A 17,728-nucleotide genomic window follows, 5' to 3' on the forward strand; every position below is an offset into this window, starting at 1 on the left:
AACAGATATTCGTACACGTATGTTCACAGTAACATTGTGCACAATGTGCAAAAGGTGGAAATAAGCCAAGTTGCCATCAATAATGAATAGAAAAACAAAATGTGGTAAGTACATGCAATGGAATATTATTCACCCTTAAAAAGGAAGAGAATTCTGGCACATGCTACAGTACGGTTGAACCTTGAATATATTATACCAAATGAAGTAAGCCAGACACAGAAGAGCAAATATTGTATGACAAGGCACCCTGTCATATACTTTAAAATATAGATCTTCGGGGCCCTTGGATGGCTCAGTCTGTTATGTATCCAACTCTTGATTTCGGCTCAGGTCATGATCTAATAGTTCATGAGATCGAGCCCTGTGTCTGGCTCTGCGTGGACAGCACAGAGCCTGCTTGGGATACTCTCTGCTCCTCTTTCTCTCCCTCTCCCTCTCCCTCTCTCTCAAAATAAATAAATTTTATAAAAATATAAATAAAAAATAAAAAAGCTCTTAACAAAAAGAGGTTGGAAATGTATTCTGGGATTTAGGGAAGATGAAATTGTACATAACTCATATCTGAAACTAAAAAGAGTCAGTGGTGGAGGCAGCTGTGGAAGGTTCAAGGCGGTAGGATAACCAGGTAAGTGTCAGTCTAAAAAAGTCAAAAGCAGAATTTCAAGAAGTAAGAGGTGGTGGAATGGAAACAAGTGGTGGGGGAAACTTGGAAAAGCCAATTAATTGTATTCGGTGAGGCCTTTTGGAACCTTGGAAAAGACTGGAATTAATTGCCGGGGGTTACAATTCATTCGAATACTTGCTAAGAGCTTAATTCCTGCTAGCACAGTGCTAATTGCTGAGGACAGAAGAACAGCATAGTTCTGGACCCAAGAAGCTCACAGAATGGCAGAGGAAGTGAGAAGTGAATACTTAAGACACAATGTTGAAAGTGCTTAAACAGCGGTGTGCAATGGATACAGAAGTTCTGGAGAGTGGGCGGCCCCATTGGGCAGGATTTGGGTAGGACTGGTAGGACGGTTTGCTGTCCGGGTGCGTGGTGGGTCTCCAAAGATTCCAGGGGAGGGGCGATTCCAAGGAGATCCAGTCCTCTGAGGCCATGGGCAGCTTTTAGGTGCTTGCGGGGAGAGGCGGCAAGAGGGGACTCTGGCGCCCGGGGGCGAAAGGACGTTAGCAGTATTTGGGTCCTGTTTGAAAGATGAGAGGTGGAATTTGCAGCCTGAAGCAGGGATGCAGAAAGGGAAGGAGAAAAGCGTCTCTAGCCTCTCCGCCACTTTTCTCACACAGGGCAGAAAAGATCAGGAGGGGGTAAACGGAGCCCTTTGGGAGGCTGTTCGACCAAAAGCCTGAATTCGCCGGGCTCCGGAAATCTTGTTTCTCTTCTCCGGACTGCGCCTCGGCCGGAACTCTAGTGCCCTAAGGTCTGGTTTGGCGCCGGACTGGAAAAGCAGACGTACGCACACGAAGAAAGTGGAGTACCCGGTGGGGAAAAGCGGAGATCCGGGTGGAAGTCACTCGCGCGCGCTCCGGCGGGGAGGCCAGCAAGCACCGGCAGGCTGTTAGCGCGTCCGGGACGTGGGAGGGCCACACAGCCCCAGCAGGTGAGGCCTGACAGGGCTGCCTCTCCGTGGCACGGTCTCGACCGTTCCCCCGAATCAGATCCGGAGTTAAAACACAGGGGTCGAGGGTTAGTTTTGCCACTTACTAGCTGTATGACCTCGGTTAATTTATTCTTGGAACCTCCGTTTCCTCGTCTTTGTAATGGGAACAGTTATAGCACCTCTCTCAGGGTTGTTGTGAGGAGTCAATGAAATATACTTAGAACAGTTTCTGGCACATGGTAAGCCCTGGGTATATAATCTTTACTAAGACTACTCTCTTTTAGCTCAGTGGGTTCCGTTGCCGTCAAAATTCATCAACTTCGGCACCGGATCATCCATTTGATGGGTTTTACTTTATGTTTATTGGTAAAAATACAAAGCAAAATTTTATAATTAAATTTATGTTATTAGAGAAGTAACAGCACTATTAAGAATGTGAAAAATAGGGTGAATAATGTTACTCATAATCCCATCCTATATACAGCTTTAAGCCTTTTTTCGCCACCCAAAACTTTTTTGTCTCTGCATTTTTATGCTTGCAATATTTGTATATATGCAGTTTGGATTCCTCCTTATTTGCCACTTAGTAGTGTAGCCTATGGTTGGGGTTCTCGAGAATCTTTTATGATTGTACAAATTCCATTTTGTAGGATTATCATTTGTTTCCCAAATTCCTTAATATATAGAGATAAAATTATTTAAGCACAATCGGTGAGGGAAATTGAAATATTACCGTTGATTCCAGGACCTCAGATCAACTGTTTTTAATTTCCTGGTTCCCTTCTTTTTTTAGTCCATGTGAAAATATACTGTTTGGATGGTTTTCATTTATTCAGCAAACATCATTGGGCATCATTTATGTTTAAGCCATGGTCCTTATGATTAAGGAGGTCACACTAGTGAGGTAGACAGATAAAAGTGATATTCTAACATTATGTAAGGGCGAAAGAGGGGTATGCACGGATTGTCAGGAGAATATGGAGGAAGAGTAATGTCATTGCCCCCTGGTGGAAGGCAGCCAGGAACATGACTATAGTTGAACATGAGCTTATTACTTCTTACAGTGAGAAAAAACACATACCATAGGAAACCTGTAACATCTAAGTAAGAGAGTGTTAAAAGGGATTTATTATTGGATTTAGGTTTGTGTTAAGTGATTTGGGGGAAAGTTGTCTGGAAGTGGAGGTAATTCTATGACTGGGAATGTGACGTCTTATCTATCTAGTGTTAGGGCTAATGCCATGATTGGTCAACATATACCAGTCATTCAGGGCACCTGGGTGGCTCTCGGTTAAGTGTCCAGGCTCTTAACTTTGGCTCAGGTCATGATCTGTTTGTGGGATCGAACCCCGCATCAGGCTCTGCACTGACAGTGAGGAGCCTGCTTGGGATTGTCTCATTTCTTGCTCTCTGCCCTGCCCCCCTCACTCACAGACTCTCTCTCTCTTAAAATAAATAAACTTAAAAAAGGTATGTTAGTCATTCATATTAGCCAAGATAGTAGAATATTTGGTCATTTTTGTGGTTTCAACAGTGGTTTTTTGTTTTTTTTTTTGGTATGTGTTCAGACAGGATTACAGTTGGTCTTTTTTAAAAATTATTATTTTTTTAATTTTAGAGAGACCGTGCACAAGCAGGGGAGAGGGGCAGAGGGAGGGAAACTGAGAATCTTAAGCAGACCCCACACTCAACACAGAACCTCACCAGGGGCTTGATCCCATGACCTGAGCCGAAATCAAGAGCTGGACGCTCAGCTGACTGAGCCACCTAGGTGCCCCTACAGTTGGTCTTGATGGAGCTGAGGTTATTGCCCATGGATATGAGGCAATAGATCGGGACTTGGGCACATTTTGGAGGGCCTTGTGTTTGAATTTCTGGGGAGGAATTGCTGACTTATTATAAGGGGAGTGCAGTCAGATTTAGACAAATCCCTTTTGTTGCCTGTCAAAGGATAGATCGGGAGAAGTAGAGGAGATCAGAGTCATGGAGATGTGTTCGAATTTTGCTACTTAAAGAGTATCCTATGGACCAATGACAAGGGCATCGTTTGGGGGCTTGTTAGAAATACAGAATCTCAGGCCTTATCCTATACCTACTAAATCAGAATCTGCATTTTAAAGTGATTTAAGAAAAATTTTTTAATGCTTATTTTTGAGAGAGAGAGACACACAGAGCACAAGTGGGGGAGAGGCAGAGAGAGAGAGAGAGAGAGAGAGAGAGAGAGAGAGAGAGAGAGAATCCGAAGCAGGCTCCAGGCTTTTAGCTGTCAGCACAGATTCTGATGCGGGGCTCAAACTAATGAATCGCAAGATCATGACCTGAGCCAAAGTCAAAAGCTGGATGCTTAACCCACTGAGCTACTGAGATGCCCCAATTCATAGGCACTTAAAGTTTGAGAAGCCCTTTTTTGGGAAGTTACAGTAGTCCTGGTAAGAAGCAATAAGACCCTGAACCAAGACACCGGTTGAGGAAGTGGGGAATTGTGGAGGTATTATTTAACATATATTACAAGTCTCCTGCATGCCTGGCACCATCCTGGGAGCTGGAAGTACCACAGTGAGGATGGTCTCCCTCGCCAGACTGGAGTGTCTTGATGGAAGAGACTAATGAAGAAATTGCAGTAAACTGTAGTAGGGAAAGTGTAAGCCCAGGATGCAGTAAGATTACATTAGAGGGATGCAGGTGCTGGTGAAGTTGAATCGTCAAGGAAGGGTTCTTGGAGGGGTAAGGGATGTTGAAGCTGAGTTCCAAAGGATAAGGTAACTAGGCAAAATCTGTGGAGGGCATTCCTGGCCTAGGAACAGCAATCAGCCAAAGACTGAAGCCCAGAGAAGGGAGTACTGGTTGGCACTTGGTGGACCACAGGTGTTTAGCGAGGATTGGAGTAGAGAGTGGGATGTGACTAGAGGTGAGGTTGGGGAGATGAATGGAGGCCAGATGTGGAGTCTTCTAGACCCTGTGGAGAAAGTTGGCCTTTATTCTGAAGACCATGAGGGAGCCCCACATGTGTTTTAATCAGAGAAGATAAATGATCAGTTTTATGTTTTAGGCCCTTCTAGATGCGGAGAGGTGGGATGAGGTAGAGGTGGTGGCAGCAAGCCTGGAGGCAGGGAGCAGAGTGCAGTGTTCTAGAAGAAAGAAAGTGGTGATTCCCCTGATGTGAGGAGTGAGGGAGGAGGGGCACTCTAGACGATTGACCACTCCTTGGTTGTAGTTAGGGTGGTCTGGGCGCCATTTAGTTGTAGACTACTAGGCAGTTGAAGCAGGTGAGACAGATTGTTGGATTTTGGCATTTTTGAGGCTTTTTTTTTCTTTTAAGTTTTTCGTGTTCTGTTTATTTCCTCATTCAGCACCATGTTCTGACTAGTGGATGAATTTTTGTTTTTGTTTTTCCTTTCTCCTGGTCTTTGGGCCAAGATAGGAGAAAGACAAAGAAATTGGCATTGCATCTTTTATTTCCTCTTAGGGGTAGCTGGAGTAAGTAGGAGAGAGAACTGTTTAGCCAAAGTTGTTATTTTACTAGAGCTATAGAACTTGTGTTGCTGATGTTTTTACTAGAAGCAGCAGCATCTAGTGGAAGGACTCAAGGCTAGGGTTCTAATTCTAGCTTCCATGCTGATTAGCAGTGTGAGCTTAGGCAAATCATTTCACCTGTTGGTGTCTGTTTCCTAGAGAAAGGAAATATCTCCCTGGCTTGTCTTACAGGAGCCTTGTGTGCCTTAAATGAGATAATATATGCCAGGTGGTTTGAAAACCTTACTGGATCAGAGAATGCTCTTGTAGCCTTCATTCCATCTGATCTTCAGAAGAATACCTTATGGTAAGTAGAGGAGGTGTTAACACAGCATTACTCCTGAGGAAATGGAGGCTTCAAAAGATTAATAGCTTTACCAGAGGATAAAGAGCTTTATTAGGTTTAGCCGTATGAAATTGCCAATATTCACAATGTTCATAACCTAATAAGTGGGCATATTTTCTGACTCCACATACAATGTACCCTGTAGTCCCTGTTTGTATAGATGAAGTGCTAAAATGTTGTCAGTTATCCTAGGTCTTGGAGTGAATTAGTTGAGTATTTTATTTTAGGTATCAATGATTTCTTTAAAAATCCAGCATAAGAGCACCTGGGTGGCTCAGTCGGTTAAGCGTCTGACGTCGGCTCAGGTTGTGATCTCAGGTTTGTGAGTTTGAGCCCCACGTCGGGCTTTGTGGTGACAGCTCAGAGCCTGGAGCCTGCTTTGGATTCTGTATCTCCCTGTCTTTCTGCCCCTCCCCCACGCATGCTCTGTCTCTCAAAAAGTAAATAATCTTTAAAAAATTAAAAAAATAAAAATAAAATAAGAATCAGCATAAAAATTTGGTTTAAGGTCAACACAACCTTTTGAAGTATATACTTGAATTATTTTGAGGTAATAATTAACTCCATGAAGGGGGCCTGTGTTTCTCTTCCTCTTCTCATTTTTTCACGAGGCAGGGGGATACTTTCTTTATATACTGCGTAAACAGGCTTATGTTCATAGTAGGCCCTGGGGAAGTGTTTATAGAATTAGAAAATAAGTTCATGAATTTCACAACACATGTCTTTGTTGAATTTGAAATTGTGATGCAGTCATTGCTACCCTGGTAACTCTTCAATGTCTTTTCCTTTCTAGGTGGAATTGAGCTATTTGCTGAAGCTTCTTTCCTTTGTAGCCCAGGGAGAAATTTACATTTTATCTTACTATGGCTTTGGTTCACAAGTTTCTGAGTAGTGCTTATATTTTCAGAAAATGCCTGAAGCCAAGTGTTTCCTCATGTCCATTTTTGGGTAATCGCTTTGCAGACTATTGTTCTAGTAGTCTTCAGAAACCTGTGGCTGCTCCTGGCAAAACCTCCTCTCAAAGGAATACTGAAGGGGATTTGCAAGGACATCACCAGAGAGAAGTTGCTTTGGATATAACCTCTCCAGAGGAAAAGCCGGAAGTTAGTTTTGATAAGGCAATTAAAGATGAAATAAAGAACCACTGTAGGCGTTTGAAGGATGATATTGTGAATTATTGGATCGGCCCTGAAGGCCGCCCTCTGCATGAGGTCTTGCTGGAACAAGCCAAGGTTGTCTGGCAATTCCGTGGAAAAGAGGACTTAGATAAGTGGATGGTGACTTCTGATAAGACAATTGGAGGCAGAAGTGAAGTGTTCCTGAAAATGGGCAAGAATAATCAGAGTGCACTGCTGTATGGAACTCTGAGCTCTGAGGCGCCTAAAGATGGGGAAAGTGGCCGCAGTGGGTACTGTGCAATGATATCCAGGATTCCAAGGGTAAGTGAAGTCCCAGAGCCTCAGTTTTCCAGTGAACGGGGGTGAATTTCATTGTAGTATGAACTGTAGCAGATAGCTTTTTTTGTTTTTTAAACAAAATACTTTTTTTTTGAAGTTTATTTATTTTGAGAGACTGAGAATACGAGTGGGGGAGGGACAGAGAGAAAGGGAGGGAAAGAGAATCCTATTGTGCCGCTCGAACTCAGGAGCTGTGAGACCATGAACTGAGCCGAAATCAAGAGTTGGATGCTTAACTGAGTCACTCAGTTGCCCCTACAGATAGCTTTTGTTTCTATGAGTGAAAACACCTGGTAGGTCATCTGTGTCAGTGGGGTTAAGTAACTACGGGGCACAGGTGTAAAGCAAAAGCATAAGGGGGAAGCGGTTCCTGAGGAGGGGGCACTTGTTTCTGGGCATCACTTTGGGTCAGGGTGGGACATTCTTATGTTTGAGGAGCTCTGAGAAGTCAGATGTTTGAACAATGATCTCGGGAGATATGCGTCTTCTCTAATAGACCACAGTCCCTGTGATGGCCAGAGGTTCATTAGGGTGGATGTAAGGTCAGCATGTAGTTTTTATTTGTTTTTTTAAGTAAACTTTTTTATTTTAGAAAAGTTTTAGTTTTACAGAAAAATTGTGCAGATAGTACAGAAGGCTCCATATGCCCCTCACCCACCTTCTCCAATTGTTGCTATCTTACATTGCTTTCGTACATTTGTCACAATTAGGAAACCAACATTGGTACATTACTGTTAACTAATTCCAGACACTATTTGTATTCCAGTAGTTTTTCCACTTGTACTTTTTCTGTCCCGGGATCCCAGCCGGGACACCACATTATATCTAGTTGTCATGTCTCCTTAGGCTCCTCTACCATGTAATAGTTTCTTAGTCTTTCCTTATTTTTCCTGAGGATTTGAGAAATCCTGGTCAGGTAGTTTGTGGAATAATCCTCAATTTGGGATTTTCAGATGTTTTTTCTCCTTGTAAGACTGGGTTTTTGGATTTTTAGGAAGAATACCACAGAGCTGAGGTACTGTTTTCATCACATCATATCAGGAGTACATGCTAGCAATGTGACTTATCATTGATGTGTTAACCTTGATCCCCTGGTCAGGATAGTGTTTGCCAGATTACTCTGTTGTTACTATTTGTTTTTCTTCTTTCCATACTCTTCTTTGGAAGCAAGTCACTAAGAGCATCCTACATTCAAGGCATGGGAGCAGGGCATGGGGTTAAGTTCTGTCTCCTTAAAGGGATGGTATTTTCATATATTATTGGGTATTCTTCAGAGAAGAAGTTTTGTTTTTCTCCGACTTTATTTAGTCAGCCAGTCATTTTGTATGGACTCGTACCTCGGGTTATAATCCAGTGCTATGTTATTTATTTTGTTGCTCAAATTGTTCCAGCTTTGGCCATTGGAAGCTCTTTCAAGTTGGTTTTTGTCCTTTTGACATGCCTCCATTTTTTTGTTTTTTAGAACTTTCTGGCACTATAAGATGCTCTAAGCACATTTTGTATTTTCTCTGTCCCAGACCTAGAACTAGCCATTTCCCAAAAGAGCCCTGATGCCTTTTTTTGGAGAATGGTATTAGAAACCCAGATCTGGGTGCTGAGTATGCTTGTTGCTACTCGGTTGACAGTACTTCCAGGACCTCTCAATGGACACAGCAGGAAATACAGGGATGTATACCAATCGTGGAAACACGTCTGTAACTATTTCTGTACAAGCCAAATATGAATTCATACCGTGCTGACTCTAATATAGTACCATGTGGTTCATTTTCAGCTTCTCCCTCTTATCTATAACTTCGTACTGTAATAATGTGAGAAACCTGTCTCCCATTAGTTACCGTCAACTTACCTGTTAATTCAACCCCAGTGTGCATGCAAAACAGTTTCAGAACTTTTAAATTTTTTTAATTAAAGAAATTTTATTTATTTATTTATTTTTAATGTTTGTTTATTTTTGACAGAGAAAGAGAGTGTGAACAGGGGAGGGGCAGAGAGGGAAGGAGACAACAGAATCTGAAGCAGGCTCCAGGCTCTGAGCTGTCAGCACAGAGTCTGATGCAGGGCTCAAAAGCACAAACTATGGGATCATGACCTGAGTCAAAATCGGATGCTTGGGGCGCCTGGGTGGCGCAGTCGGTTAAGCGTCCGACTTCAGCCAGGTCACGATCTCGCGGTCCGTGAGTTCGAGCCCCGCGTCGGGCTCTGGGCTGATGGCTCGGAGCCTGGAGCCTTTTTCCGATTCTGTGTCTCCCTCTCTCTCTGACCCTCCCCCGTTCATGCTCTGTCTCTCTCTGTCCCAAAAATAAATAAACGTTGAAAAAAAAAATTAAAAAAAAAAAAAATCGGATGCTTAACCAACTGAGCCATCCAGGCGCCCCAGCAGTTTCAGAACTTTTAACCCATAACCCTGTGAGAAACAACTTTACCAACTAGAGTACACTGGGTATATATAGTTTCCTTTGTCTTTAGTTTTACAGTTTCCCACCAGAACATTATTTTCTAGAGTTACTTAGGTTAGCTCCTTTGTCTCACAACCAGTCTATGGCTTTTTGCAAATTTGCTGACTGGGTGTTGTTTCAGGGCTACCTGGACAGGCTCTCATGCCTGGCCTTGGCCATAGCCTCTGGATGTTTGCTTGGGTATTGTACTCTAAGGAGAAAGACAAATGTTAGTTACCAGGGTCCCTCTCTCCAGATAATGATGAGAAAGAAAGGTATGTGTTCTTTCAGAGACAAGTATGCATATAAAGATTTTTTTTCTTTCCAGTGCCTGAAATCCACAGAATGGATTTGGTCATTCCACAGTAGAAAATAATTCTATGGCTGGATAAACACTGCGGAGTAATGAAAATAGGCGATACAATTTATTAAGTGTGCCTTGCCAGTCCTCTTGCTACTTTGTGTGTGTGTGTATATATATACATATATATATGTATATATATACATGTACATATACATATATACACATATATATACATATATATGTGTACATATATATATACACATGTACATATACATATATACATGTATATACATATATCCCTTTAATTCCTCACAACAATCCTGTAAAGCGTGGTCATCCTAATTATATAGATGAGGAAACTGAGGCTTTGGGAGAGTTAACAACTTGTCTAAAGTTACACAGCTAGTAAGTAAGATAGTTCATATCTGAGCATTGCTATTCTCGAAATCAGATTACCTTTGAGAATGCTGTAAATAAACACCTTTTTAAATTAACACTAAGTTCCATTTTCCATGAGAGACAGTATAGGTAGTTGTTAAGAATACAGATTTTGGAGGGGCACCTGAGTGGCTCAGTTGGTTGAGTGACTGCAGCCCGGGTCATGATCTTACATTTCGTGAATTCGAGCCCCGCATCGGGCTGTTTGCTGCCTGCTTCAGATTCTGTGTCTTCCTCTCTCTCTCTCAAAAATAAATAACATTAAAAAAATTTTTTTCTTTTTAAATATAGATTTTGGAATTAAATGGCACTGGATCTACCATTTCCTAGTTGAGTGCTCAGTTTCTTCATTTGTAAGCTGGAACACAATGATAGTACCTATCTCAGAGGGCTGTGAGGATGAAATTATGCATTCACAGTGTTTACGTAGGTTTTCAGTGGATGGTAGCTATTGTTATAAAATAGCGATTTTAAAACTCGAGCTCTTTCATAGTTTTCTGATTTATAGGAAGGCAGCTGTCGCTGCCCACTCAGAATCCATTACTTGATAGGACCAGGGGAAAAAAGGTACATACAGAAATTTATTTCCATTCATTGATACATATGAGTGCCTACCACATATCAACACTGTCCTGGGCCAATCATGTCCTGAACATTACCTTTGAAGCATAAATACGGGGCACCTGGGGGGTGCATTTGGTTAAGCGTCTGACTCTTGATCTCGGCTCAGGTTAAGAGTTTGAGCCCTGCGTTGGGCTTTGTGCTGTGTGGAACCTACTTGGGATTCTCTCTCTTTCTGTCTGTCCCCCAATTGTGCATGCATACATGCTTTCTATCTCAAAATAAGTGACCATTAAAAAAAAGAGAAACATAAATACTATGTCAGTATTTTATGCTAAAAAAATAATCCCCAGATTTATCTGCCTCCTTATGGTAGAAGGGAAAACTAGGTAGAAAAATGCCAGTGGATCCTTTTGATACTTCAAAAGATGACTAATTTTGCTAGTGGTGGAAAATGAGATGAACTTAATTTTCCTTTCTGCACCTTAGGGCCCTTTCGAGAGAAAGAGGTCTTATGATTGGTCCCAGTTCAACACTCTGTATCTCCGTGTACGTGGAGATGGTCGGCCTTGGATGGTGAATATTAGACAGGACACGGATATAATCCAGAGGAAGAATCAAATGTACAGTTACTTCATGTTCACCCGTGGGGGGCCCTACTGGCAGGAGGTCAAGGTAACAGCATAAGTCTTTATTGTGTATGAAAATGAAGTCTTTTGAAATCATGGCTATCCTGTAGTTTTTTGTTTTTGTTTTTTTCCTTATTAATCCCTTCTGGAAGGTGTGGAAAGAGAAAGAAGGAAGATGATCTAGGGGTGAGATTTATATAAGTGATTTTTTCTTTAATTAATATAAATGTTAGTTTCCTAACCAGTAAATATTTCTCATAAGGATATGGCCAGGTCCATGGTAAATCATGGGTACATCTCTGCTCTGTGCCCAAGTAGATGTTTCTTCTTAAGTTTCCACCACATCCCCTCTTCCAGGCAACTCTATTAAGCTAGTATCCCTAGCTTAGGAGAAAGTCTTCTTAGGAGCAATAAATACTTCATATTTTACAATCAAAATTTTTATTCATTTTTTGGTAATATAAGGCACTGTTACTTTGTGAGAGTAAGCTTTAAGAAGGTAAAAATGTTCACCTAGAGGAAAAGAGGTAGAAATTAAGGGAATGAATTTCAATTTCCCATTCTTTTCTTCTGTCTACTGAAGGTTTTTAATACATAAACTCCAAAGAAAGTCCCTGTTTTGCTTATACTTAAACCTAAGGGTCATTCTAGATTGCTTTCTCCCTTACCCCACATATAGTCTGTTTAGCACATTCTGTCACTTGTACTGTACCTAGAGTCTGACCATTCTAGCCATCTCTCCCACTCACCCTAGTCCAGACCTTTGGATTTACTATAGCAGCCTCTTCATGGTTTTGCCCCCTAAAATTCACTTTCCACTCAGCTGCCAGAGTGATCTAACACATAGTGCAGACTACATCAGTCACATGCTTAAAACCCTCCAGTGGCTTCTCATTGCAATTAGAATAAAGTCCAAACTCCTTAACATGGTCTACTGGGCCTACAGTATCAGACCCGTCTTTATCCTCAGTCTCCCTGCCTACCTTCTTCCTCCATACTGGCCCCTTTTCTGTGTATCACACCCAACAAGCTCACCTCCATCTCAGAGCCTGTGTACTTCATGTTGTATCTGCTTGGTAGGCTTTTCACCTGCTTGTTCTTCCTTGTCATTCACCTCTCAGCTCAAAAGGCCTCAGAGATGCCTGACCCCTGTAGCTAGAGTTGTATCCTCTAACCCAGTCACTAACACTACCCTGTTTACTTTTTTCATAGAACTTATCACTAAGTAAAATTATTTTGTTCATTCACTTGTCTCTTTATTATCACTTTCTACCCTGCACCCCTGGAACATAAATTCTGTAAATTCTGAGAGCAGGAACCTTGTCTGTATTGTCTCCCCTGCTGTCTCCCCTGCACCTGAGCAGTGCCTAGCATATAACAGACACTTGATGCATATTTCTGCATTAATATAGTTACATAAGCAAAAAATTACTACATATGTAACACTTGTATATGAATAGTATATATAACAAATTATTATTACTTTAAAATGTTTAGTTTTGAGAGAGAGAAAGAACACGTGAGCAGGAAAGAGAGAGAGAGGGTGACAGGATCTGAAGCAGGCTCTGAGCTGTTAGCCCAGAGCCCAAATAAGGGGTCAAATCCACGAACCATAAGATCATGACCTGAGCCAAAGTTGGATGCTTAACTGACTGAGCCACACAGGCGCTCCAATATAATGAATTATTAAAACTAGGATTTCATACAGAAAATTTGGAAGATCCCAAAAAGGAAAAAAAATTAACCACCACCCAAAGGTAAAATACTTTTGGTGTGTACCTTCCAGATCTATCTTTCTTTCTTTTCTTTCTTTCTTTCTTTCTTTCTTTCTTTCTTTCTTTCTTTCTTTCTTTCTTTCTTTCCATTCATTCATTCATTCATTCATTCATATCCAAGTTAGTTAGCATATAGTGCAACAATAATTTCAGGAGTAGGTTCTTTAATGCCCCTTACCCTTTTAGCCCATCCCCCCCTCCCATAACCCCTCCAGCAACCCTCTGTTTGTTCTCTATATTCAAAAGTCTCTTATGTTTTGACCCCCTCCCTGTTTTTATGTGATTTTTTTTTTAACGTTTATTTATTTTTGAGAAGAGAGAGAGCATGAGTGGGGGAGGAGAGAGAAAGAGGGAGACACAGAATCTGAAACAGGCTCCAGGCTCTGAGCAGTCAGCACAGAGCCCGACGCAGGGCTCCAACTCATGGACTGTGAGATCATGACCTGAGCCGAAGTCTGACGCTTAACCGACTGAGCCACCCAGGTGCCCCTGTTTTTATATGATTTTTGTTTCCCTTCCCTTGTGTTCCTCTGTTAAATTCCTCATATGAGTGAAGTCATATGATACTTGTCTTTCTCTGACTAATTTCGCATAATACCCTCTAGTTCCATCCATGTAGTTACAAATGGCAAGATTTCATTCATTTTGATTGCCAAGTAATACTTCATTTTGTGTGTGTGTGTGTGTGTGTGTGTGTATGTAGACACATATACACACACACGCATGCGCATACACATATATTACCGCTTCTTCTTTATCCATTCACTCATTGATGGATATTTGAGCTCTTTCCATGCTTTGGCTATTGTCAATAGCCAGTGTTTACTGCTGTAAACATTGGGGTGAATGTGCCCCTTCAAATCAGCATATCTGTATCCCTTGGGTAAATACCTAGTAGTGTAATTGCTGGGTCATAGGGTAGTTCTATTTTAATTTTTGAGGAACCTCCATACTGTTTTCCAGAGTGGCTGGACCAGTTTGCATTCCCACCAGCAGTGCAAAAGAGATCCTCTTTCTCTACATCCTCGCCAACATCTGTTGTTGCCTGAGTTGTTAATGTTAGCCATTGTGACAGGTGTGAGGTGGTATCTCATTGTGGTTTTGAGTTGTATTTCCCTGATGATGAGTGATGTTGAGCATTTTTTCATGTGTCAGTTGGCCATCTGGATGTCTTCTGTAGAGAAGTTTGTCTTTTGCCCATGTCTTCACTGGATGATTTGGTTTTTGGTTGTTGAGTTTGATAAGTGCTTTATAGATTTTGGATACTAACCCTTTATTTGATATGTCATTTGCAAATATCTTCTCCCATTGCATTGGTTGCCTTTTAGTTTTGCTGATTGTTTCCTTCCCTGTGTGGAAGCTTTTTATCTTGATGAGATCCCAATAGTTCATTTTTGCTTTTGTTTCCCTTGCCTCTGGAGACATATTGAGTATGAAGTTGCTGTGGCCGAGATCCAAGAGGTTTTTCCTTGCTTTCCCCTCTAGGATTTTGATGGTTTCCTGTCTTACATTTAGGTCTTTCATCCATTTTGAGTTTGTTTTTGTGTATGGTGTATGACAGTGGTCCAGGTTCATTTTTCTGTATGTCACTGTCCAGTTTTCCAGCACCATTTGCTGAAGAGACTATTCCATTGGATATTCTTTCCTGCTTTGTCAAAGATTAGTTGACCATACTTTTGTGGGTCCATTTCTGGGTTCTCTATTCTATTGCATTGATCTGTTTTTGTGCCAGTATCATACTGTCTTGATGATTACAGCTTTGTAATACGTCTTGAAGTCTGGAATTATGATGCCTCCAGCTTCATTTTTCTTTTTCTTTTTTTTTTTTTTTTTTTTTTTAAAGAGTTTTAAATGTTTTATTTTTTTTTTATTTTTTTTTTTCAACGTTTATTTATTTTTGGGACAGAGAGAGACAGAGCATGAACGGGGGAGGGGCAGAGAGAGAGGGAGACACAGAATCAGAAACAGGCTCCAGGCTCTGAGCCATCAGCCCAGAGCCCGACGCGGGGCTCGAACTCACGGACCGCGAGATCGTGACCTGGCTGAAGTCGGACGCTCAACCGACTGCGCCACCCAGGCGCCCCCATTTTTATTTTTCAAGATTGCTTTGGCTATTCGGGGTCTTTTCTGGTTCCATACAAATTTTAGGATCATTTGTTCTAGCTCTGTGAAAAATGCTGGTATTATTTTGATAGGTATTGCATTGAATATGTAGATTGCTTTGGGTAGTATTGACATTTTAACAATGTTTGTTCTTCCAATCCAGGAGCATGGAATGTTTTTCCATTTTTTTGTGTGTTCCTCAATTTCTTTCATAGGCTTTCTATAGTTTTCAGTGTATAGATTTTTCACCTCTTTGGTTAGATTTATTTCTAGGTATTTTATGGTTTTTGGTGCAATTGTAAATGGGATTGATTCCATGATTTCTCTTTCTGTTGCTTCATTATTGGTGTATAGGAATGCAAGTGATTTCTGTGCATTGATTTTATATCCTGCGACTTTGCTGAATTCATGGATCAGTTCCAGCAGTTTTTTGGTGGAATCTTTTGGGTTTTCCAAATAGAGTATCATGTCATCCGTGAAGAGTGAAAGTTTGACCTTCTCCTGGCTGATTTGGATGCATTTTATTTCTTTGTGTTGTCTGATTGCTGAGGCTAAGACTTCCAATACTATGCTGAATAACAGTGGTGAGAGTGGACATCCCTGTCTTGTTCCTGACCTTAGGGGGAAAGCTCCCAGTTTTTCCCATTGGAGGATGATATTAGCATTGGGTCTTTCATATACGGCTTTTATGATCTTGAGGTATGCTTCTATCCCTACTTTCTTGAGGGTTTTTATCAAGAAAGGATGCTGTATTTTGTCAAATGCTTTCTCTGCATCTATTGAGAGGATCATGTGGTTCTTGTCCTTTCTTTTATTGATGTGATGTATCACATTGATTATTTTACAGATCTTGAACCAGCTCTGCATCCCAGGTATAAATCCCACTTGGTTGTGGTGAATAATTCTTTACTGTATTGTTGGATCCAGTTGGCTAGTGTCTTGTTGAGAATTTTTGATCCATGTTCATCAGGGAAATTTGTCTATAGTTCTCCTTTTTAGTGAGGTCTTTGTCTGGTTTTGGAATCAAGGTAATGCTGGCTTCATAGAACGAGTTTGGAAGTTTTCCTTTCATTTCTATTTTTTGGAACAGCTTCAAGAGAATAGGTGTTAACTCTTGAAATGTTTGGTAGAATTCCCCTGGAAAGCCATCTGGCCCTGGACTCTTGTTTTTTGGGAGATTTTTGATTACTAATTCTATTTCTTTGGTGGTTATGGGTTGGTTCAGACTTTCTATTTCTGCCTGTTTCAGTTTTGGTAGTTTATATGTTTCTAGGAATTTGTCCATTTCTTCCAGATTGCCCATCTTATTGGCATATAATTACTCATAATATTCTCGTATTAATGTTTGCATTTCTGCATGTGTTGGTTGTGATCTCTCCCCTTTCATTCTTGATTTTATTTATTTGGGTCCTTTCCTTTTTCTTTTTGATCAAACTGGCTAGGGGTTTATCAATTTTGTTAATTCTTTCAAAGAACCAGCTCCTGGCTTCATTGATCTGTTCTACTGTTTTCTGGGGGAGTTCGATAGCATTTCCTGTCTTGTGCTGGGTTTGGGTTTTATTTGCTGTTCTTTTTCCAGCTCTTTGAGGTGTAAGGTTAGGTTGTGTATCTGAGACCTTTCTTCCTTCCTTAGGAAGGCGTGGATGCTATATTCTTCCCTCTTATGACTATCTTTGCTGCATCCCACAGGTTTGGGGCTGTGGTGTTATCATTTTCATTGGCTTCCATGTACTTTTTAATTTCTATTTTGACTTCTTGCTTAGCCCATTCATTCTTTAGTAGGATGTTCTTTAGTCTCCAAGTATTTGTTACCTTTCCAAATTTTTTCTTGTGGTTGATTTCAAATTTCATAGCATTGTGGTATGAAAATATGCATGGTATGATCTCAGCTCTTTTTGTACTTGTTGAGGGTGATCTATTCTGTGAGGGTGATCTATTCTGGAGAATGTTCCATGTGCACTTGAGAAAAATGTGTATTCTGCTTTAGGGTGAAATATTCTGAATATATCTGTTAAGTCCATCCAGTCTAGTGTGTCATTCAAAGCCATTGTTTCCCTGTTGATTTTCTGTTTAAATTATCTGTCCATTGCTGTAAGTGGGGTGTTGACGTCCCCTGCTATTATGGCAATGAGTTTGTTTGTGATTAATTGATTTATATATTTGGGTGCTCACACGTTTGGAACATAAATGTTTGCAATTGTTAGGTCTTCTTGGTGGATAGACCCCTTAATTATGATGTAATGACTTTCTTCATTTCTTATTACAGTCTTTATTTTAAAATCTAGATTGTCTGTTATAATCATGGCTACTCCACCTTTCTTTTGGTGACCGTTAGCATGATAGATGGTTCTCCATCCCCTTATTTTCAATCTGTCTAAAATGGGGCTCTTGTAAACAGCACATAGATGGATCTTGTCTTCTTATCCATTCTGTTGCCCTGTGTCTTTTGATTGGAGCATTTAGACCATTGATGTTTAGAGTGAGTAGTGAAAGATATGAATTTATTGCCATTATGTTGCCTGTAGAGTTGGAGTTTCTTTGTTGCTTTTGGTCATTTTTTGTTTTG

At 40.9% G+C, this 17,728-nt stretch overlaps 1 protein-coding gene across 3 annotated transcripts in view; it reads left to right on the forward strand.

The window, feature by feature from the left end:
• NDUFAF1 (NADH:ubiquinone oxidoreductase complex assembly factor 1) overlaps positions 1-17,728 on the forward strand; it is a 28,902-nt gene that overhangs the window by 2,083 nt on the left and 9,091 nt on the right. The window contains exons 2-5 of one of the 3 annotated variants that reach the window (XM_043555615.1): positions 1,288-1,601; positions 5,307-5,421; positions 6,254-6,899; positions 11,145-11,330. In XM_043555615.1, coding sequence (XP_043411550.1) covers positions 6,324-6,899; positions 11,145-11,330 — 762 coding nt within the window. In that variant the 5' untranslated portion in view covers positions 1,288-1,601; positions 5,307-5,421; positions 6,254-6,323. The remainder of the gene's footprint in view (positions 1-1,287; positions 1,602-5,306; positions 5,422-6,253; positions 6,900-11,144; positions 11,331-17,728) is intronic. The other 2 variants (XM_043555614.1, XM_043555616.1) reach the window with 2 other exon arrangements.

Source organism: Prionailurus bengalensis, chromosome B3, assembly GCF_016509475.1.
Source record: "Prionailurus bengalensis isolate Pbe53 chromosome B3, Fcat_Pben_1.1_paternal_pri, whole genome shotgun sequence".
NCBI lineage: Eukaryota > Metazoa > Chordata > Mammalia > Carnivora > Felidae > Prionailurus > Prionailurus bengalensis.